The sequence below is a fragment of the Drosophila pseudoobscura genome, chromosome 3 (genome assembly GCF_009870125.1).
Source record: "Drosophila pseudoobscura strain MV-25-SWS-2005 chromosome 3, UCI_Dpse_MV25, whole genome shotgun sequence".
Taxonomy (NCBI): Eukaryota; Metazoa; Arthropoda; class Insecta; order Diptera; family Drosophilidae; genus Drosophila; species Drosophila pseudoobscura.
Genome location: NC_046680.1, coordinates 7,325,221 through 7,348,417, shown reverse-complemented (window position 1 = coordinate 7,348,417; position 23,197 = coordinate 7,325,221). Strand labels below are relative to the sequence as shown.

The following is a 23,197-nucleotide window of genomic DNA, read 5'->3' as shown; positions in this document are numbered from 1 at the left end:
TGTTAAACATTTAAATATTTCTTTATTATAGTTTATACTTTATACATGGTAGAACCTATGCCAATATCCACACGTGATTAAGCATATTTACACACACACACACACACAGATCTCTTTAGCTTCCATTATGTAATGGTAATATAATTATTGTAGTTTTTTTTTTCTCCATGCTTCCACATCGAGCACATTTACAAGATTTACTGACTCAGTGGATGACATTCAAATTCCATACATTGCAATGCATTTTCAGGGAGGATATACATACATACTCGTACATATTTGAATCCCTAACACATAGATACTTACAGACACACACATATTTGACTAAGGAAGACACAAAGAATATTGAATTCTATATCTATATATGATGGACACCCATAAATGGTTACTACTCGTATTATATATATAATCATTTCAAGCGCTCATTGCGACCCTGTAAGACTCCCCTTAAAAGTAGAAACTCAAATCCTATAGAAAGCATTCGCTTAACATTCATAGCTATTTAAATTTTGGTTTGCGGAGCACTTTCCCCTCATCGTACTCACGTACTCCTTGTAAATAGTACACCTCTGCTAGTCAGCTCTGAAAAATACATATCCCCTCTAACATGCTCATAGCTTAGAAAAGTTACTAAAGTTGCTAGTTAAGTACATATAGTGTGTAAGTAGTAAGTATTTTGTTGTTTTTTGGTTGCTGCTTCGCTTGGTTCCATTAAGTTGCTTTGGTTAATCTTCTATCTCCATTGCCGGTCCTTTGATTTTGATTTTGATTTTGATTAGCATTAAATTTGATTTAATTTTTTGATTATCAGGCTTAGGTTATGCATCGGATATTGTAAATTGCTAATGCGAATTGTGGCTTGTATCTGGTCAGAGGCAGGGGGCGGGACAGAGAGGGTGGTTTGCCTGCTTCGAACTATCGAAACCTGTTTACATATTGGATGCTGAAGCCTTCTGCTTTGGGCTTGGATTACACACATATTCATATATCGATACAGTTAACACATAGACAAACATCGATTTTTGTTTGGTTTTCCCTCGGGCTTACAGCACTTGAAGATTCTCGCAGTGCTTGAACTTGGAGTCCTCCTTGCCCAGTATCCAGGTGAGCATCTGCCGGGCCTTCATGCTGGCCAGCATCACGCTGCGGCTCTTGTACCAGTGCGCCGGAGAGCTGCCGTCCCGATGGCCCTGTAAGTCGATTAAATGTTAGTTATACAATTTCAACTTTATTACTAAGAAGGGAAGGGGAGTGGCAAGCAAGGGGGGACTCGTTCTGAACATGTTTTACATTTTCTTGCCACTCAATTGAAAGGTTTTTGGTTTGGCAGCCATTGCAGAGTTATTCCTTTTCGGGCGCCAATTGAATTTTGCATTTCTCATGTGCTTTGTGTGGACTCTGGCTGGCCAGGGGTTTGCTTCAGGGCACAAGATAAAATATTACACAAAAACAAACAAACAAACCCAAGAGCACACCAGTTTGGCAGTGGTCTAGGCAGTGGTCTACGGAAAACTCGTAGGTTTTACACTTGACACATTTCCTTGTTGGCAAATTTGCAAAACTTGTCTGCTGCTAGTGGCTCTTGGCAAGAGATCAGGAACGGGCAGGAAAGGATATTCATATATACACACATAAACAAACATAGACACAGGGAGCTTTCAACCTACATAGATACTATGTATATCATGCTCTACTTGAAATGGGGGGAAGAATAGGATTTGGGTGGAAGGACATTGATTGCGTTTTGTTGGGGCAGAAGTTGGACTTGAAACGGGGGAAACTGATCGGAGGAGGAGGAGCTTCTGTTTTACTTACCCCATCGTCGGCATTAAGATCAGTCAGAAATTTATCAGTTTCTAGAGTCTCTACGGTCTTGTTATCTTTTATTTTAGATTTATCTTTTGACTTTTTCGGATTCAGCTGCGAAAGCGATCGTTGATGGACATAGATTACATACAGATACAAAGTATTACATAGAACAAACTCTCAGAGGGGATAGTTGGGGATAGTTGGGGGAGAGAAGTAGTCGATGGAGCAGATGAACAACCAACCAGCTAACTTTTACTGCAACCGATACTGGATCTATATAGCTAGTTCTATCCATCAATGGGGGGTTTGTGGGGGGAGGGGGACGCTAAGCAGAGATTCTCCTTCCACACATACCTGCAGCATGTTCTGGTCCTTCTTGAGCCGGATCTGGGTGAGGGCCCCGGCCAGCAGCTCGTCGCAATTGTGATTGATGCCCACCGAGACCTCGATAAACTTGGCTCCGAACGCACAGGCCAGACATTTGCCATCTACGAAACACACACAAATCAAGGACATGGATGAGGACATAAAGGAGCCACTCCATGCATAACCATGATGCCCGGTCACGCCACTTAATTGACGATGCAAATGAATGCAATGGCAATCGCTATCGCTGTGATCCGTGGTCCGTGGTCCCCGGCCCTTGGCTGACTAATTGCTACTTACCCTGCGCAGAGACGGCGCGTGAGCGGGCCAAATCAATTTTGTTGGCCACCAGAATGATGGGGCGGTGGCGGTGCAGGTCCATGTCCTGCAGTCGCGATAGAATCTGCTTAGCCCTCGTGAAGGACTCCTTGTCAATGCAAGAGTAGACCACTAGAAACGCATCCGCCTCTTCCAGTTCGTCCTGCAAAGCGAATGGAGAAGACAGTGAATCCAAATTAAAACACAGCACTCAACAAGTTTACAACATTCTAAGAGCCCTCCCTGCCCTCCTCTGCCCTGCCCTGCCCTGCACTGCCCCGCCCTGCCGTGCTGTGGTGCCTTTCCATTCCGGTCGTGACTGCTGAAAATATTTAATGCCGTGTTTTATTGCAGTTAGCCGGACTGAAATTAAAAGTTCTTAACTGCGCCCCGTCAAGTGCAGGCCGCCTCGGAGAGAAACTCCTCCTTTTCCAGCTGCTCCTTTTGCTCCTTGTTCGCTTTTGTTTGCGTACTTTTGCATTTTATGCTCGTAAAAATTAAAATTATGGCCACTTGCCATCTCTGTAACAAGCTGAGGGCAAAAAAGAAGCCGCCCAGTCTTTTAATGATGTTCATTTTATCAGGACCCATACATTAACGGGTCAGCAAGATGGCCCACACTCCGGGCCTGTCTTTGCCGTTTTATCAGGCCCTCGAAACTCCCATTGATATGTACTCCTAAAGGTTTGTGGTAATCAGCATTGAAAGTCCCATCGAATGATCTATCAAGGATGATTTCTCGTAGTAGTACCTTATCCTTGTTACTCTTTCTTCCTGATCATCATTAGATCACTTTCTGTATTCCTCTTTATCGATCCTTTGGAAGGCTTTCTACAGTTGCTCGTAATTCCCCTATTAAAGATTATGTATTATGCAGAACGAATTACAATACGTTTAGGTCTCTCTTTTTAATCAGCGTCGAAATACACAAAAGAAATATGGTTCTGCGCCCCATTCTCTTATAGAAATATATTTCTTGCTGGAGCTCCCCATATTTTGTGGCCTGATGACGCTGGCAAGTTTCCTTTTTTTTTGGCGCTCTGGTGCCCAACATCCTGGCTTCCGTTTGTGGCTCATAAAGCCACGCCAGGCACATCCGACATTTCTTCATTTTGCACCTCGCCGCTGGCGGCTGCCACGGGGCGTATACGTTTGAAGTATGTTTCCGTAAAGAGTGGGGTCTAAGGTCAAACCTCAAGCAATTTGTTATTTGTTTTTTAGCCAACTTTGGGAGCCATGCACGGGCTTTGGGGCGCCTTTAATTCGCTGGCGACTGTGGCCTCTCGAATTCCAGAATGGATAAATTGTGTCCGCTTCCTTTTGTTTTGTCAACGACTCGACATTGCAATCACCATCACCATCACCATCATCGTGGCAATCGTCATCAGCAATTATAATTATCATCAACGCGTTCATTTATATTGTTAGCCGCCCCGCCGGCAGCCCAGACAGAGTCGGCATTTGGCATTCGGCCAGCAATTTGGCATTTCGATTGCACAGACGCGCACTCATATTGTATTTATATTATGCCTTTCCCTTTGCTGCTATTTCGCCTGCTCTTTCGACTCTTTTTCTTGTTTTTCATGCCGTTGGAAAGGGCTCAGAAATTTGCTGGAACTGCCCGGCAGGACCTTAAACGAATTCCCTAAATGATTTCAACGAAATAACCATCCTGCAGCATTCCCTGCACTTGTCCGTAACTAGCCGCAGCTCGGAAACTGCACTCCGTGGAAGTGTTCCTACTAGGTGCTAGGTATACAGGGGTATGATGTGTTTGGGCAAATCGATACAACAGGCAAAGTCTGTTAGAGATGGAGTAGGGAGTACACAATGGTCGAAACTGAAACGTATTATTTTAACTTGTTTAACAATTTCCTCTTGCAGCCTGGGGGCAAGTAAGAGTAAGCTCCTTCTCGTCTACACGCAATTCACGAACTCATTTTGCATTTTGCATTTCTAATTAATTCACTTTGTGCAGTTTATGCTCGTCCAGTTGGCAAATCATTCTCGGACCGACTCTGGGGCAAATCTCAGCTGTCCGGACGGGCTCATTTGTCTTGCCGTCGGAGGTGACAGCCTTAACCACAGGGCACATCCCCACTCGGTTTGCGGTCGGAGCCGAGTTAATGGTGAAATATTCACCGACAATTACAAAACACAAATGGCCAAAGCTGTTGACTCTGTGCGTGTTGGAGGGGGGGGGGGGGGGGGGGGGGGGGGGGGGGTGGGGGGGGGGGGGGGGGTGGGGAGCGTGTTCTGTCCGTTTGACAAATGACTATTCACCTTGCTCTCCGGGCTGCCAGTGAGGAACTTGAGCTCCGACTCGGTGCCATTCAAGATGATGGAGATGTTCTGTTCGCCCTCATCGCACTCTGCAAGGGATAACGTTCACTTAGCTTGGATTTCGATTGAGTAATCGACCTACTGACTACTGACCTGGTCCATCGTAGGCGTTGATGCAGTCCGAGGTGCGGAACTGTGAGACGAGGGCCTGCTTGCCCACGCCCGCCGATCCCAGCATCTCCACGCGATAGAACTCCACCGGCTGGTGATTTTCCTGGGCGTTCTGTCCGTGCCCGAATCCGTTGCTGCTGCTGCCTCCGCCGTTGTAGCCGGAGCCCAGGCCCTGGCTGCTGCCGCCGCCCGTGTTGCCGCCCAGGCCGCCGACACCGTTGCGGGCGTGCATGGGGCTGGCCGGAGCCAGGCTGTTACTGCGCGACCGTCGACGTCGGAACGAGTCGCCGCGATTAATGATGCCTGATGCGGGCGAGAGGACAAAGAGAAAATGACAGAGAGTCGCACATCAGAATGAGAAACGAGAGGAAAATGTGACAAAAAAAGCGGCGAAACGTCACCCATTTCGTATTCCAAATGCATATTCCGCCATTGTTAGTTCACCTGCTGGAGTCGCGCACGACAGGGCGTATGTGCAACGCGTACAAAGCCAATGCCACGTTGCGCATACGCCACGTTGCCCAGGCAGAAATTACAGCTTCCTGCCACAAGGGCAGCATCAACAATAGTTAATCTGTCTTTTGTGTCTCGCATCTGTGGCTATGTTAACCCTCTCCCCCCCCACGAAACGTTTCTGTCTGCCACCAGTTAGGGATTATATTTTTCATTGAGCATTTAAAATTAAAGCCAAACATTTCCTGCAGCAAAATTCGAATATTTACAACAGCAAAGAATATACAAACAATATCTATCGGAAATGTCGGGCGAAAATTGTATTTCCCTTAAAATAAAGCAATTAAAAAGACATTTCAATTTATGTGGAACAAGGCCGAATGGATACTTTAACCCATGAACGAACAGGTTCGAGCTGTTCAGATAAGCCCCGAGACATCCACTTACGCATTGCACTGTACTGTATCCCGATTGAAATATGGTATTCCATGTGTAAAAAGTGTAATGAGAAAGGGTACATTGGGTTCAATCAACTCCCTCCCCATTACAGACGAATAAATTCCCGGTAATCTCAACATTAAGCCATACGATGTTCGTGCCCTCGCAGACAATGCCTATGGAAAGGTATTACCCAACGAATGCCAAAAGCCAAAAACCTGCGGTCATTGTCAATTATAATCCCCCAGCCCAGACGGCAATGGGCTAAGGGGATACCCACCTACATGTGTATATATTTGTATCAATCGGTAGCAATCTATATACGGTATGCTGTTCTGTTCTGTTCTGCTCGGATCAGATCTGTACGGTTGTGCCTGGCAGTTTATGTAAATGTATATTGTACATTTGAAATGTCATAAATAGATTTATGGCCTGCCTTATTGCGTTCAGCCGTGGCGCGACTCGTTATATGTCAGTATATACACGAAATATATAGATCTTCATCAGAAATCTTTCACTATTCCCTATTCGCTGGCGTTCACTCGTTGCTCATCTGCGGTCGTTAATTGTGCAAATTGCCAAATTAATTGCCAAAATGATTCTAAACATTTACATATTCGTACGAGCGAAATTTTAAATTGATTTTCCCTTCTCTTTCGCTTCTATCTCTGCGGTTTGGACGAGCCGTCATCATTGGAAAGCCATAAAACAGTTTTGGGTGGCCAAATATTGTACAGATTTTCTGGTGGAGGGGAAGGGAAACCATTCGTTTGGAAAAGGTGCAAACGGCTAGCAATAAAAATTGCGATTTAGTTTACTTTTCGCTCAAATATTTGTGCAATGTTCATATTTATTTTTAGCCGACTGTAATTTAATTTGCAATTTTAGATATAATTCCACAATTCCAGCTGACTAATGTGTGCAGTAATGTTCAGCGTTTCTTCTAGCATCCGTCATGGGAATGCTGTACTCTCCTTGTTCTTTGATGCTGGTTCCACACGCCTCCACCTCCTACTTTGCCTGGGAAACTCACTTTGTTTAAACAATGAAATGACCGCTTATGCAAATAAATCGAACGTTTTATTTGTCGATTGATTTAGAGTGGGGCTAGTGTGGCACGATATGCAGCATATGCTGCTGGGATACATACAATACCTACTCGTGTATGATTAACAGTCTTCAAGGTTGTAAATTGTCTAAACAAAAAACTCTCACTTCTATAAATACACAATCGAATGCTCAGCATTTGGGCAAAAGCCATTCGGGAATTGGCATCAGACACATTTGGTTCTTAATCCGTTCCGTGCTGCATTATTCAGTTATGATTCAATTTGCGGGCAAACCCTCACACAGGACCAAATGTGGCTGGTGTGTGGGAAGTTTTTAATGAACATTTCAGTCGTGCTGCTTCATTGGCTGCCATCGGGGACTGACACTCGCTTGGGCGTTTCAATTTATCACACACTCTCCACTATCCCTACCCCAGTCGGCTGTATCGCCTGTCCAAACATGAAGAGAATCCATGTCCGTCTGTTGGACGGGGCCTTCTCCACTTTGCATTTACCACTCGTCCAAACCGTAAACATAATTGATGGATGATGGCCAGAGCCGGTATATTCGACCTCCTCCCTCCTGCGGCCCGTCATCTCGAGCGTTTTAACTTTAATTAAATGAGCGCACATGACTCGGGTATGACACAACCACAAGACAGCTTCCCTTACAAGGCATTTGGCTTGTATTTGAAAGCAATTTAGCCGAGCAAACACAGACACTTCATTGAATTTTAATATGCAGTGCGTTTCAGAATGTATCCGTCTTCCTTTTCCAGTACCAGTCCCAGTCTCAGTTCCAGTCCCTGCTCATCCGTGACAGCTGGGAGGGGATACCCAACAGAGAGAAACTCTGATACTCTTTGACGGCAATGCAAACCGGGGCGAGGGAGAGGGAGAGGCCCACCCACGATCAATGTCAATGGCCGTTCTCTTGGCGTGCATGCAAAATGGGTTTCCCCAAGAATGGCCCCTTTCCGCTGCCCCACTTCAGCTATCATATTTCCAACGTTACTCTCGTGAAACTCCCAGGGATTTGGCTCTGCCTCATGACTAAGTTATGACACCTTCTGTAGCTAAAACGTGGACTTGTCGTCTGTTTGCTGTCATGTCTGTTCAAGTGCTTGCTCAGTTCCACATTCTGAGCACTGGCAGTTCGTGTCCTGCGCCTGTATGGGTGGGCTTAAACACGTACTTAGGGTCTGCCCCATGCATTTGTGCATGCAAACACTCGAAGGAGTGGGCCATGGGCTCTGTGGATATAGAACGAACTATTAAGCGAAAGCTCAGCTCAGCTCAGACAGAATTTAAAGGCGATTCCACAACTTTGATGGAAATACCTTGTTTGATATCTGTTATAATTCTATTACCTAATTTATTGGACAGTAAGTGCATCTATAACTCTATTTATTCAGTAATTGAGTCAATTTTCAAACTTGCTTGACCCTTTGAAGGAAACTATTTTAAATAATTCGCCTAATTCTCAGGAGAGTGCCCTAAGAGGACTGTTGAAGCGACGAAGAATAGGTAGCATTTCTAAGGAAACTGAAACTTGAAGTTTGCCCAGAGGAAATGTGCCTGCCTTTAAGAGCAAACTTTGCACAATCTTAGACTTTCGTTAGGCCCTGTAGATAGAGCGCTATCCTGCCACAGTGCGTATGTGTAACAACAACGTGACACAAATATAGAATACAAAAGGCATGCAAAAAGGAAAAACACACACACACAGGGACACACCATAATGGGAAAACTACAGTGTGTGTGTGTGTGTGTGTGTGCCCCTGGTATTCATATTCTATTTGGAGTGGCATTTAGTGCCACTGATATCTCCCTAACATGATTGTGTAACAGCCTTTTAAGATTTCAATAAGGATTGCCACGCTGCGTGCCTGGGAGCCAAACTAGCAAAACTGTATGCCTCCCGGCATACGCATATCCTGTTCCCTGAGCCTTAAGAGCCCATCCCAGATGCCCTGTCCGCATTGTTGGGATCATGTGTAAGCCCAGTCATCACGGTCCCAAGGCTTTTGTTGACTTTCAATTTCGAAATTAATAAAATGGTCCACCGAGACCTTTGTGGATTGGGGTCCTGGGTTCCACTCACCTCCTTTGGATGCGCTGAATGTGCGCAGTCTGTCCACATCCTCGTCGTCATCGTTGACGCGCAGGTGATGCATGTTCATGGTGGGCACGTCCAGGAAGGCGTTCGATTTTCTGTGTCCTGCAACCGTAAACAGGAGATTAAATTAAGCAAAACTTTTTTCAACTGGCAACTCCATTAAAGGTTGGCGGCTAATTAATTCATTTAGTTTGCAGTTTGGAACAGCTTTCGCGTCGGCAGAGAGCCGAGAGCAACGGAGAGCACTTAGCATGAGGACACGTTGCTCAGTCGCCGCTCGGAAAAACTGGGTCAACAATGGGGTTCAATGACCGACCAGGGGCGGCGGGCCGCAACGCTAATCGAATTCATGTTATTGGAAAGCATGTTAGTCATAGCGGAAGTACTGGTGCTGGCCCTGAACCGTGGCTGTAGGCCAAAATTGGCCACGTTAGCGCCTCTTAAACGAACTTAAAGTCCTTTGGCCACCCGCAGGTTGGCCACTAAACCATTTATGGTCAATTTTCCAGCGCCGTGCGGCGAGCAATTTGGTTGAGAGCTTAGTTTATGCCGCATAAAAAACATTGGAGCCCGGCACTTGGCTAATTTGTTGCACAGCTTTTTGATGGCTCTACAACTACCACAAACTATGTGGCCCTCTCACCGTGTGGCTGTGGCCGACGCTGCGAGAGCTTCCGTCGCTGCGGTGGCGTCTCCGTCTCGCTGAGACGCGGCTCGCTGTTGCAGTAGGATCGCGTCTCCTGGAGCGTGTGCTGCTGTTGCTGCTGCTGCTGCTGGGCCTTGGTGCGCTGGCGAACCTGCAAGATGAAAGGGAACTTTGTTAAAGAGCTGAACCACGCTACCATCTGTCTATCCATCAAACCGTCTGTCTATCCATTCACCCAGGGCAATCCATTTGATCTATGGACTGCAGCAAGATGTGACCTTGCCAGAGTGAGTGAGAAAATTGAATTGCACTTCTCTTCTACCCAACACAAATCAAATTGCATTTGCTTGTCCTCGGTAGAGAACATCTCGCAGCCACCGAGCCCTCCGACGCCTTTGCCCCCCCTCCTCAGACCACTTTGCTGGCAAATGCCATAATTTATCGGCTGACTTGCCACTTGGCACAGCCTCGGAGCGACGATTGGCGGCGACTATGCATGTGGTCTGTGATCAAATCCGTTCAAGGGACTCCCACATAAATGTCAAGGTTAAACGCTCTGAATGAGGGCGGTCCGGTACAACGCCACTCGAGTTGCAATCAACCGAGCACTTGTTTCGCTTGCCTCAAAAGTTTCCCTGCCGCCGCATGTGCGTGGGGGATCCCAAATCCTTCAAGCAATGTCCAAGGGCTTGTCACGTTGACTGCCACGGCAGCGGTCGGAAACGTGCTGACAACGGTCCTCCGCCCTTCGCCCTCCGCCCTCCGCCCTCCAGAAGTGTGTCACTTGTCGGGGTGTGAGCGAAAACTAATTTCAGCACCTGTCCGACAGCTCGACCAGCTTCTTGGCTCTGTTTCTTTGTGGTCCAGTGCGGTGGGTGGGGGGCGATATTTATAACGGCATGCAAAATATCCAACTTTGTTAGCGGCTTCCGGTGTTCTTGGCCTACACGTCATGTATCCCCCCTTCCTGCCTTCGCTTTGTCCGCTGGAACGTTGAAATGCCGGAAGCGTTTGTTACGTGGCGCTGGCTGTCAAGTGGCCCGGGATTTGGGGCACGTCGAGAGTTTAGTCAGGCGGAGCTGGCAAAAGCCGCCAAATCCACACAGCCAAGAGGGTGCTGGTGGTGGCGGTGGCGGCGGTGGTGGCGGTGGTGTCTGGGCCATTAGACGAGCTGTCAGTGTAAACGTTTCTTGTTTATTTAGTGGCCGCTCTTTGCGCTTTTTATGGTCATGGCGCGGACTGTATGCCACCATACATGTAGTTCACTTACATTTCATGGGGCTGTCGTGACCAGTAATTGCTCTTCTTTCCCTGCATGGTCTACTTTTCTGGCTTAATCAAATATTACTGCCCTGCCATGCAAACATACGAGTATAAGTTCGAGGACGAAGACGATGACGAGGGCGAGTGTGTGTATGTACATACATACATATGTATATCTTGTGGTCGGTGTCTGCTGATCCATCCGGATGCAGCTTGTCCACGCTCGGATGGTTTCTCGCCTTCTCGTTCGGGGAAATTAATTGCTTCCTGGCTTCATTCGGTTTCGCCCTGCTGTGTGCCCGTCTCGTCCTCAATTTGTCCTAGCTTAATCCCCAATTAGTCCTTCGGAAGCGAACTGATAATTTATTTTCTTAATTGCCGCCATTTGAAGATATTGTGTGTCCAGCATCAGGACACCAACTACATATATTAAATACCAGCTAAATCTTTAAAAAGTAGGAAGTATGATATATCTTGCGTTAGGCACATTTATTTCTCCACGAACGGAGAACGGAGCAGCATAGCCCGTTATTTTCACTGCCCACTGCACCACATTCTCATCCGCATATGTACATATGTACTATTTATATATTCGCACACGGCAGCAGCCTATGCAGCCGCTCTCTCTTGTCTTCATCTCGCGTCGTTCTTTCTATGCTTCGTCTTCGCTCTCGCTCTCACGATCGGTCGCGCTCTTATCGAAGCCTTGCTTGCATTAGGGCGCGGGCACTTCGGCCCGCCTACATTTAAGCTTCATTTGGCACGCTCTTCTCTTCTCTGCTGAAGAAGCTCAACATCTTCTTTTATCGAATATTAATGCTAATTTGCTGTGGCTTTTATTGGGCTATTTTCATCAATATATATCTTTGGGAGCATTTTCTCTGTTGAATATTTTCCATTGGCAAATTGCGGACGATCTTTTGCAAGTGAAAAGTTATTTTTAAAGCAAAATATTTGCGTTCCTGTGTGGGGCTCATCCGCTTGGCTGAGTTCTTTAGTTATCTTCGTTGGACTATTAGTTAAACGCGGATTGTTCCTTCCAAAGTTCATAGCAAATCCGCTGAACAACGAAAAAAGCTCTGTTCGAGTTTTAGTTTGTTGTCGCTTTATCTTCTCATTTAACTTTGTCCGTCTGCAGATGAAAAGCGAGTACTATGCATTGCGATTCCCTCCCAAATTATCAGCATCGACAGAGCTCAAAAGTTGTTCCTTTTTCGTCTGTAGAAATGCTTTCATTTCTCTCTCCCTCGCTCTCTCTCCCTCTCTCTCTCTCCCTCTCTCTCTCTCTGGGTCCTGTGTCTACGTTCTTTTCTTCATAAACAAAAGTCATTTTGGCTCGAGGTCTTTGCTTTTTTTCCTTAGCTGCGAACTCATTACAGCCACACCCACAGTAAACAGGGGAACGCCTCATGCCATGCCGCGTAAGTTGTGGCAGGAACAGGAGCATCATCAGAACAGTTGCAGGAGCAGCCAGCAGCCAGCAACCAGCAGTTGAGGCAGGAGCTGGAGCAGGAGCTGGAGCAGAAGCTGAAAGCGTGGAGCATGTGTGGCAGCAGCATCATCGCTGACTTGTAAACTTTTTCTATATAAATTACCAGCTTGGGGCGCATCAGAAGCGACACAGACTTTGATGCGATGCTGGCACAGACACACATTGCACAAGCGTTGCTTTTTGTTGCCTCGTTTGCTTACTAATAATGCCAGGGACCAGAGGCAGGACCGGGAACCAGCGCCAAGAAGGGACGTCTGCTCCGCGCCACTCATACGCAACGTATGCCACGCGGCGGTGTCTTTTGTCTGGCAGCAGCAGAAATTGAATTTGGCCACGATATAATTCAATTCACACTTGCGCTAGCTGTCGACACTCGCCTGAAATGTGGAGATGTCGAGCACATGGAGTCGTCAGTAGGAAGGAGCCCAAGGATAAGGAACGATTGAATAGAACATCAAACTGTTCAGTCGTCAACTACTCGAACAGACATAGAACAGACCCCATAAGTATAGCAAACAAAAATGGATTGCAACAATAACAATAAGGCTCCGCATTTATCCATTCCGGTGATGCAGGGTGCGGGTTCGCACTTGACAACCACCGAGAGCGCCGTCCAAGTTGCTCTCCACAACCTGGTCGTAATGGATGAGAGCGTGGAGGGAACAGTGCTGGGTGTTTTGCTCTCGGCGGAGAAGAAGTATCGCCTCACCTTCGATACTTTCAAGAAGGAGATGGAGCTGCAGGCGATAGCGGCCTCGACGCTGTGGGAGCTCATCCAGCGGTACAAGATCGCCATGGAGGTGGACGCGGACTGCAAGTGCACGCAGCTGTATGCCGTGGAGCCGAAGGAGGAAACCATCCAGAAGTACTACATACACTACCAGGTCATCGTCAGCTCCAACAAGAGCCTGTGGCGGCAAATTGAATCCTTGCGTTCGTATGTCCTGGCCTTCAGGCGCGAGTGCAAGAATCTGAATCTCGAGGAGCAGACGCCCTTCATCCAGGGCGATGCCTTTCACAAGCCCATCAAGTTCTTCATCGAGCTGGTGGACGAGTTGTTCAACTATTTTTTCAGCTTGCATCTGAAGCTGGACTGCGCCGCCCGCCAACTGGATCCCATGGATCTGGAGAGCCTGGAAGAGTACCAGAAGCTACTGAAACCCAACGAGGACTTTGAGGAGTACTTCTTGTACAATCTCAGCTACTGCCAGTGTCTCCGCATGCCGCCCAAGTGTCCGGAGACCCGTGTGTACACCAACATCGAGAATGCAGCCATGAAAAAGGAGGCCATGGAACAAGCAAAGCGCGCACGTTGTGACCAACGAGTGAACAGGATGACACTCAGGGCCTCTCAGATGAGAGAGTCCGCGGAAAACCCTCCGTCGGTTACCCAGGACACTGAGTTGGCCCCCAATCCCGACGCTCCACCAGAGTCTGGCAACGCGACGTCCGATCCCCTGAGTGCCAAGTTCGAGAGGCAGTTGATCAGCGAGCGTCACACTCGCCAACTGGTCAATCAAGTGCATAATGCCCTCAGTCAATCCTAAAACCTGACAACGCCACTCATTAACATATTTCTGTATAAGGAGTATGGGCTGGCCAACAACAATCACACTCTAACCCTTAACACTGTAACCTTTCGGGGGACACACTCCACCCACTCCTCGTTGCACCTAACTAATATGTTCTGTTGTTGCAAAGCCCCAAAGGTCAGGGGGCGAACACTTTACTCTAGAAGGTGGTTCAATGAGTTTCATTAAATTGTTTGTCGTAACTCTTTTTATTTTCCAAGAAATGATTCCAGTCCATCCATATCTGTAGAGCCAATAGCTAAGATTCTCCTGTGGCTGCGACTGGGAATATATTCGCGATTCGAGGACAAGACGACAGTGCCCTGTACATATACATGGACGTGAAGTGCGAAACGTGCAGCTACTTAAATATTTGTTTAAATATAAAATCAATTCATGTCCTATGCGGCGCAGACATTCTGCAAACAACAGAAGCAAGTGACGGGCAGAAGCAAATGCTAAATTTACATACTCTTTGGATATATATAAGAACTACAAATGTACGGCTAGATATATGTATCTACGACTACTGGTCGTGTACTCACCGATCTGGCACCCGAGGTGATGCGAGCGCTCTGGGAGCGTGTGGCCGGCCGGCGTCGGCGGTAGCCGGGCGTGCCGCCCTCCGGCGTGGCACTGCCGGAGGCGGAGGGCAGGCCATGGATGACCGTCTCAATGCTGGCCCCCGTGGCGCAAATGGAGGCGCTGCGCGTCTTCTTCTGCATGCGATGGTGCATGGGGGAGATGTCGTCCACCATCTTGGCGTTTTGTGGCTATTGTTCGTGGCTCCCCGGTGGCTCTTCTCTGGGGAAATTCTGTGTGCGGCTGCCTCTTTGCTTCGCCTCGAATCGCTTTCGTGAAATGAAATCCTAATTTGCCAAATCTAGAATTTTCTATTTTCGTGCTCTAAGCATTTCGTGGTGGTTCGTGCTGTGGTTCTGCTTGTTCTTGATGGTCTGATGTTCTGATGTTCTTGATGTTTATTTTTTTGCTGTTGCATGTCTCATAATCTGAGATTTGGATGGTTGTGGTTGGTTTTGTGGTGAATATTGTTTGATTTGTTTGTGGTGCTCTGCAAATAAACGGTGGAAAGCGCAAAAACAAATGAACAAAACTTTTAAATAAATCATTCAAATCAAAAGTACACATTTCTGAAATAGTTTCTCGCTCGAGACAAATGTTGTTGCTCTTTTACAGAAATAACCCAAAAACCGAAACCGAAAAAGCAAAAGTGGCACTGACTACAGAAATACAGAAATACAGAATGTACGGTACGAGTATTTGTAACAACATGCAACATAATTTGCTATGTGATGATTTTTCATTTCATTTCGCCAGCTCCGCTGCTGGCCATTAAAACATGAGATTTCTCTGTTTTCCGGCCACCGACAGCAGCAGCAGCAGAGTGCGTTATTTTCGTCTCATGGAAAGTGGGTCAGCCATCGCCATCGCCATCGCCATCGCCATAGCCATCGCCATAGCCGTCCAAACAAAATCCCACTAGCCTTTGCAGTGGACGTGGTGCCCAACAAATCGCCACAAACAAATCTAAAATCCATCAAAGGGGTTCAACCGCTTGGGAATTCGATTTGCTGGGGAGGTTGGCGATTGGGATTGGGATTGGGGCAAGGGATAATCTGGCAGTGATTTATGTGTGACATGAAACACAGGGTATAACGATAAGAGATACCTTTTCGAAAGGATTGTCGTTACTTTAAACATCCCACATAGCGCCCTTTCATAATCATCTGATGGGCTCCGAACTCTTCCACCTCTTAAATCACTCGATGTGGTTATCCACGTAGTTCTCATAAACTAAAAATACTTTTATTTAGCCCTTGCATCATCACCATTTTGATCTTCCACTAAGAAATGATTTCCCCATTCGAAACGTAAATAAACTTTGATCTGGAATGCTGCAAGTGTGGCAACTTACGGCTGGCATCTCCTGGGGATGGAGGCGACTCCTTCATTCCGCAGGAGTGACTGCAGTCCCTAATTGACACCCATTTCCATTTGCAAGGGGACAGGGAAGAGAAGCAGAATGCGGATGAGCATTGAGTCCCTTGGCATCGCGTGGGCGAATCAGAATCAACTCTTAGCGGTCCCTAAGCCACAGCTTTGAAGGAAAATGAAATTGAATTTGAATTTGCCAGAAGGTCGGACTAGAGACGCTTTTGAGTGGCGTGGCATCGGTGCTGGTGGGACGGCAGGGCATCGGGCCAATCAAAACATATTCGTAATCCATTTAGACTTCCTGCGCGCTACTTAGACATGCATCATTTGCTCCCACCTCCGGCCTGCCCCTGCGGCATTTGTGGCATAATCTAATCTAGCCCTCCCTGCGCTCTCCCTCCGCCCTCTCTGTGGGCACTTGAGTGCAAGTTTTAAACGAGTTTCCTGGGTCTGCCGCCTGCCGCCTGCCGATGACGTGAAGAACTTGCAGTTCCCTCTAGTTGTTTTTGCAGGGCTTTCGATCCATCGCTGGAGCGTAATTAACTTTTTTGAATGGAAGTATAAATAATTAATAAACGCGCATTATTTTCCCACAGCCGTTGACACCCTTGAAGCGCAGAAGGATTCCTCTTACGAAAGGGTTAAGAGGCGAACGGCGCTCCTTCTGCCCGAAACAAAGGAATCGGGCCAAGTCCCCCTCGAAAGTAAATAATGCAAAAAGAAGAATAAATACATAAACTGGAAAAATGTTTCACCCGGCACCGGCACCATATGCGACGGCAGCCTGAGCTGCACTGTCAGAAAAGACTTGGCCCTGAGAGTTTTTGCCAAGTTGAAAGACAAAAAGAGGCTTCATATGAGAGCAGGGAGCGTTCCCAGCCCACCCCAGATGAAGTCCACTCCCCGAAAACGACTGATTACGCAGATATCCTTACCCCACTTTGACTCGAACCCGCTTAAAGTCAAGCAAGGATCCTTGGGGAAAGGAAAAGCCAAACTTTCCATGCGACTTCACGCTTGATTTGCCACCGTTTTGTTAACCGATGCATTACCAAAGCACAGCAGACTAGAGACGAGGAGGAAAATCCACCCAAAAAAAAGGGTACTGCTGACCCATCCAGTCGTGCATGAAGCTTCATGCCACATGATGATGAAGTCGTCGTGGTCCTGGTCCAGGTCCGTCGTCTCTCCGGGTCTGAGGCCTGTCCTGCCTCGCCTTGTTTGCATTCAATTGATGCCGCAGGGCTTTTACTAACAACAGAATCAGCAGCAACAGCAGCAGCGGCAGCAATCCAAGGATACCTAGATCCCTGTGTGTGTGTGTGTTTGCTTGCGGTTTCCTACTAATTGGCCACAGGACCTACACACACACACACCAACAGGCGAGCAGAAGGAATCCAGTGGCATGTTGGCTTTGGACATTGCAATTAATGTTCGTAGGTATTTTTATGGAGCAAGTACTACTACGAGTATATCTAAAGAGACAGCCAGAGGTCGTTTCGTTTTATGGCCTCATGCATATATGGTGAAGTTTTTCCCACAATTTTCCCCCAATTTCCACCGCGTTATCATTGGGGCCGCGCCTGTTGCCAGTTATTAACATAAATTTGACGCCAACTCGAATGTTTTTGCTTGAATTTTTGTCACAGCTTTTGTTTTCCATCGGAAAGCCGGCTAATCACGCCACCCATAGGCTGTGCTCCATCCCGTCCCGTCCATGTCCGCAGATGATGACAGCTGTGCCTGGTTACAGGCCAACTTAGGCTATCTATCGGAGAATTGTGGCCTAAAGTGCGCTCCCGACCATGGGTTAACGATAAGCCCCGCCCCACACGGGGACCCAGGCACAGCTAAAAAAAGATCCGATAAAGTGTCAACAGATACCGCATGTATGGCCTGATGGCCCCTGAATGGAGCCTGCACGACAGGGAACGGATGGAGAGGCCGTGTATTCAATGCTTGAACGTCACCTGAATGGGGGAAAAAGTTGAAGCATTGAGTGGGCACGGGAGAAGAGGCCTTTGAATGGGGAGACTGCAGTCGGAATTGATTTAAAGGGACAGAGCATGGAGCTCGGACCTCTTCAGCTCGGTGTCCGCCAAGTGCTGTTTCTATTGAATGTTCAAAACTCAGCTAACCAAAATCTATAGCTATGTATGGAATGAATGGAAAATAATGTAATCTTCTTTCTGCTTAAAGTTAAAGCATTGGCGAAAGCATTTGTTCCCAGGAGTCGTTTTGGTCTCATGTTCTGTTAAATCTGACCTGGGGCCTCGGCCCCGCCTTCAATGTGTTTTCAGTTTGTTTGCTGTGCCAGCGGCTGCCTTTGAACATGTCCTTGACCGGGTACCGGTGTCCATGGACATGTTTCTGCCTCATATCCAAGCCCATCGCGCTGACATCGTTGGCTGTCGTTGGATGTGGAAGCCGTTTGTTTAAGGTTTCCCTTTGAACATCATCTGCTTGGCCATTTGAATATTTTCATGACCGCCTGACAGCCGCCGCACACACCTGTTGCTGTACGAAAATTAATGTTTGGGGCCCACAGGTGGCCTTAAGGTCAGGGTTAAGCATACTCGCACATATCTGGTTCCCCTTTTCCCCATTTCCGCTTTGAAACCCTTGCTGCCCAAAGTTCTCGTTGTAGTTCCCATCATAATCATCCTGTTTTACCGCCCCCCACAACAATCTGAGCGGCGTGTCAACGTAAATGAGCTCTAAATGAAAATGACAGATTTTTATTACGCATACGCCACGTTGTCTTCGAGGCAGCCATAACATATAATGGGACAGAATTTTGTAGGTGTTTTGTTTTTCTCTTTTCTGTTCTCGAATGAAAACAAATTCAAATGATTAAATAAATTATCTAGCATTTTTCTCAGACAAACGACACTCAGCGTCTCAGGAATTTGTATAGAGAAAATGTTTTTAAATATGTGTGGACTCATGATGAAATCCGCTTGTTAGGGCAGATCAACAATCAACATATACTATATGTATTTTATAGGATTTTAGTTGATCTTTGGGGAAAATCACTCGACAAGTGTCTTAGATTTTCCATATGTTTGCCATAATTTAGCGTCGAATTAATATGAAAAATATTCATTTGCGTGCTGAAAAGATCCCCTGGACTTTGTTTGTCTCTCTAATGTTCAATAAATCGATGATAATATGCTTGCCATAGGGAAGGTGGTGCCAGGGGTTGGAGGAGACAGCCAGAACGTGGCAAATCTGTTGTGGAATTTATTTTTGTGAAAGATTTTCCAAATCGTTGCACAAAACCGAGCTCAAGGGCAGATTATGGGGCTTAATGTTTTCTCTGTCTTTTCCAGTCTCCCCCAATGGCGTCCTCTTTCCTTTTGGCTGGAGAAATGGCTGTCTGTTTAGTTTAAACTTCACGTCTCTTACGATGATTATGACACATACATATGGGGGTGGGTGGGTGTATCTGCTGTCTCTCTCTATCTCTGTATTGCCACCTTTGGCGGCTGTTTAGCCCCACATTGGGGGCCGCTCAATCGCCTCTTATTCTCAATTTAGATTCAAATCAACGCAAAGTCGAGGAGAGTCGAGTGGCAGAGCCTCCGGGCGCAGATGTTTACACAAAAATTCACTTCATTTAGCTAATGCTGTCATTCCCTCCGCCTCCGCCGCATCCATTCCCCTGCATTCCGCTTTGATGTGTGACTGCCTCTGTGCCCCATTGGGCCACATCATAATTAACTATCGAAGGAATGTCCTGTGGCATTCGAGTATATACTGTACATATGTCTCTCTGGGAGCCTCAGTTGGGCCTCAAAATAAATTGCTGGAATTTACGATTTTCCTTTGTCCTTAAGCTGGTGGTCCTCTCCCTCTGGCTCCACTCCCTAATTGGCCTGCATTTGATTTCACATACTCGTTCCGGGCTTTGTTCGATTTTGTTTGGGAATCCGGGAATTGGTTTTTCTGCTGCTGGGATTGGCTTTTCCTTTTGTAGATCTGGCAGTTAAGTGAGCTGTTAAGTGAGGGAAATTGACTTGAATATAATTAAAAGAGGGAAAAAGCGGATATTTATTTCCGAGTAGGCTGCGATACGGTTTATTTTTTCCAGCCATTACCTCTTCAAGATGCCAATCCACCTCCTTTATGCCCGAATGAAACCTTATATCTTCCTTCTGCCATTCCTGTGCTTCTGTTTCGATGGAAATTTTGGACCCTCACAGTTGGAACTATTTTCAAAGGAAGGGATTTTGATCTGAAGAGTTCAGCAAACAGAGCTGTGCCCCAAATGTACCAGTGCAGTGGAAATTGGGTAATTGACAAATGACTGCAAAGTTGTGCCAACAGTGAATGTATTTGCATTTGACCAAGTTTGTTTGTGGGCTTGGGTTTCGGTTGCGGTTTGGGTTTCGTTTCGGCACGGCTCGGACTGCTGGAAGCCCTTTAAGTGTATGCATAAATATTTTCGTTAGTTCTGTCTAGTGTGCGGAGTGCTTGGGGCACCGGAAATGTGCTCCACTTGACAGTCCACTCCCATACAGTACAGTACCATCCACACAACTCCATTGCCGTCTAGTCCTCGCTCCAGCACCAATTGTCACTGGCAGTGGGCTCTGTCACGTTCTGCCCGGTCCCTGTCCCTGTCCTCTCTCCTGGCCAAACATTGTTGGTTCAAAGGAACAGAACACGAGGCTTGTCGTGTTCTACGCGCCCCCAGTCGGTTGCCGGGGGTCGACAGTGTCAACTACAATTTTTGGGGCTAAGTGGTGGGGTACCTGGTGGCGCGACCTGGCCGGACCGGGCTCAACCTTTTGTCATGTCGGAGCCCCTTTGCTCTGGGTTCTACCCCTCCTCCTGCTCATCCTGGTCCTAGTCTGCTTTTGTTCATCCCATCCCCCTCTCACGCTGCACTGCAACCCCCAACTCTTCTCTTGACAGTTTTCAGGTACAGCCAACAGCCGGGAAGAGGCTTTTAAGCCTTGTCTCCTGGTGGTCCTCCTTCTGGTCGTTGCAGATTTTAATTGAATTAAGAATTTTCGTTGGATGCATCACAAAGGCAATCTGGCCAATCCATTTCGCTTGAAAGCTTTGAAGCTTCTCCAACTAAATTTCCACCATCTTCCGATAGAATAGAATTTTCTGGGAATTTGATTTGCCTTAGGAGCACAGGAGCATTCCCCCTCCCCCCCTGTCTGGTCTGCTATACATACATACATATTGAGGGTGCATGCTAGAGTGTGCGTGGGGGAGGCGTGGTCAAACAGTCGCGTGTCAGCCGGGCCCAGACACCACGAGACATTTTAGTTTAATTGGCAAACAGGAAAACAATTGCAGGGACAGATAGACAGAGAGAGCGGGAGCTGTAGGGTCGGAAAAATCAGTGGATTGAAAACCAAGTGCCGCCCTGCAGTAAAAGCATTTTCCCCATTTCCATTTCCATTTACAATGCTGTGGTTCTTGTGGGTGGAATGGAGTGTTGTTGGAGGGGATTCCCATTGTCTGTCTGTGGCATGTCCTCTCCTGATTAGGCACCAGATCGCTGGGGAATTGCTGTGGCGATTTGTATCGCTCCTCCCCCGATTGCCGGCAATGACTGGTTCCCTTTGTCCGATTTTTTGCTTATTTTTGCTGATTGCCAGTGGAAAGTCATTTGATATTATCTGATTTGGTCTTGCCATAATGGTTCCAGCGCGAAATGTCATACGCCGTTGTCGCTGGGAATCACAGATGGGTTTGTTATGGTAATGAGCATTTAAATTTAATCACTAGCTCCATTATTTTTTCAGAAATTAGCAAGAAATTTCTTAAATACTTCTTAAGGGCTCCCTATTAATTCTTCGCCTTTGGATTTGGGGAATTTATGTACCTATATGTGGGTTCCCCTCTTGTGAAAGATCATCGAATGGTGACTTTTGATTAAATTGTTCTTTATTTTATAGGTTTGTTGTGCATTTTTGAGATCCATTTATTCTTTGTTACAAACCCCGAATTGATTGTTATTTGCTCATTTCCCGCAGAGAACCCAACGAATGCTTTATGGCACCCTAAAGAATTCGCTCTCAAATAATCCATTGCCAAAACGAGGCCATTTCGCGCGGGGACTCGGCCCATCGGGGAATACGGATACAGTGCCATAAACGTTAGAAGGCTGACGACTTACCAGCACTGCATATTTAATGCCCAGGCAATGGGCAATGCGAAAGATCCCGGTCCCGGTCCCGGCTACTGGGGCGAATGAGTGATTTCTGCTCCTTTTACGATGAGTAGCGAGAAAGAAGCGATTTCGAATGATTATCCATCCCCCATCCACATGATAATGAAAGGAAATGGAATTGGGAATTGGGCCGCCAAAGGTGGGATTCCAGTAAACAAATCGAAGTGCGGCAGGAAATGGGGAAAGTGCCAAGGCACACGAGACGCATACGGCGCATAAGCCGGCAGGCGATGAACGAATTACTCCTTTAAGGGCCTGCGGTTCATACATCATGTTCTGTAGTATCTAACTAATCAAAACATACCTTTCTTTCCCCAGTCAACACCTCCACCGACGTATGCCCCTGCTGCCGCCGCGTCCGTGTCCTTTAATGAGCCGCAAATGGCAACGTCCTCGCTTTGTTGGTCAATATTATGGGCACATCCATCCGAGCAATCGCAAAACAAAAAACCCCACAATTAGAAGAGTTTATGCTCTCGCGATATGGCTCTGACGTCGGGGAACTTATGTATTTGATCGATAATTTGTATAAAAAAAGGGCGGCACACTTTTTATATATGTAGATACCAGACTAGATACAATATCTATCCATATATACTTCGATAATGAGATAATTTCTGCACTTGTTCACTTTCTTTCTCTCATATGCATGTATTTTGTTGGTTATTTATAGAACACACTGTACTAATTCTTTTAGATATTTTCCACTGGTTGTATTATGAATTTATTAACGGGTCTGCAAGCGTGTATATGGGTATTTCTATAGTTAAATTTTCCAACTTATATTTTTTGGAGGGGGGTTTTCCAAAATCTAACGTTTTCCAAAAACCAAAGTCTCGTCAAACTCTTGCCGTTTCGCGGAAATGTGGCGCAGTTTTCCCGTCCGATCCGTGCCAGAGCAGAGCCGTCGAGTGTTTGATTCGATTCGAATCGTGTCGGCGTAATGTTTTCCTTTCGGCTTTCGTTGCGGTGCTTTCGCCTGTGACGACACGGAAAAGCTCTGCAACGTCACTGAGAGCTTTTACGTGCACTTTGCTCTCTCTCTCTCTCTCTCTCTCTCTCTGGCC

The 23,197-nt window shown here is 46.8% G+C and overlaps 2 protein-coding genes across 4 annotated transcripts; one reads left to right on the top strand and one right to left on the bottom strand.

Moving 5' to 3' along the window:
- Positions 1–17: 17 nt before the first annotated feature.
- Positions 18–23,064, bottom strand: Rgk3 (Rad, Gem/Kir family member 3). Of its 3 annotated transcripts, XM_015183853.2 has the most exons (10): positions 22,435–23,064; positions 14,524–15,050; positions 9,650–9,803; positions 8,992–9,108; positions 4,930–5,250; positions 4,777–4,865; positions 2,476–2,656; positions 2,164–2,297; positions 1,816–1,920; positions 18–1,190 (listed from the first exon to the last, which is right to left on the bottom strand). In XM_015183853.2, the coding sequence occupies exons 2-10, from the start codon at positions 14,734–14,736 to the stop codon at positions 1,044–1,046; spliced, it is 1,461 nt and encodes a 486-aa protein (XP_015039339.1). In that variant the 5' UTR covers positions 14,737–15,050; positions 22,435–23,064; the 3' UTR covers positions 18–1,043. The 3 variants fall into 3 exon arrangements, with proteins under 3 accessions (XP_015039339.1, XP_015039340.1, XP_002138300.2); XM_015183854.2 differs by lacking the exon at positions 1,816–1,920 and having other exon boundaries at positions 22,435–23,063; XM_002138264.3 differs by lacking the exon at positions 14,524–15,050 and having other exon boundaries at positions 22,435–23,063.
- On the top strand, positions 12,872–14,176 carry LOC4803765 (uncharacterized). Its single transcript, XM_001360391.3, has one exon. The coding sequence runs from the start codon at positions 12,929–12,931 to the stop codon at positions 13,952–13,954; it is 1,026 nt and encodes a 341-aa protein (XP_001360428.2). The 5' UTR covers positions 12,872–12,928; the 3' UTR covers positions 13,955–14,176.
- Positions 23,065–23,197: the final 133 nt, after the last annotated feature.

Excerpts from the sequence above, each read along its gene's own strand:
- LOC4803765 (XM_001360391.3), top strand. The coding sequence starts at position 12,929 with ATGGATTGCAACAATAACAATAAGGCTCCGCATTTATCCATTCCGGTG.
- Rgk3 (XM_015183853.2), bottom strand. The coding sequence starts at position 14,736 with ATGGTGGACGACATCTCCCCCATGCACCATCGCATGCAGAAGAAGACG. Across the intron at positions 4,866-4,929 it reads CAACGCCTACGATGGACCAG|AGTGCGATGAGGGCGAACAG; the intron begins GTCAGTAGTCAG and ends TATCCCTTGCAG. Across the intron at positions 2,657-4,776 it reads CTGGCAGCCCGGAGAGCAAG|GACGAACTGGAAGAGGCGGA; the intron begins GTGAATAGTCAT and ends TTCGCTTTGCAG.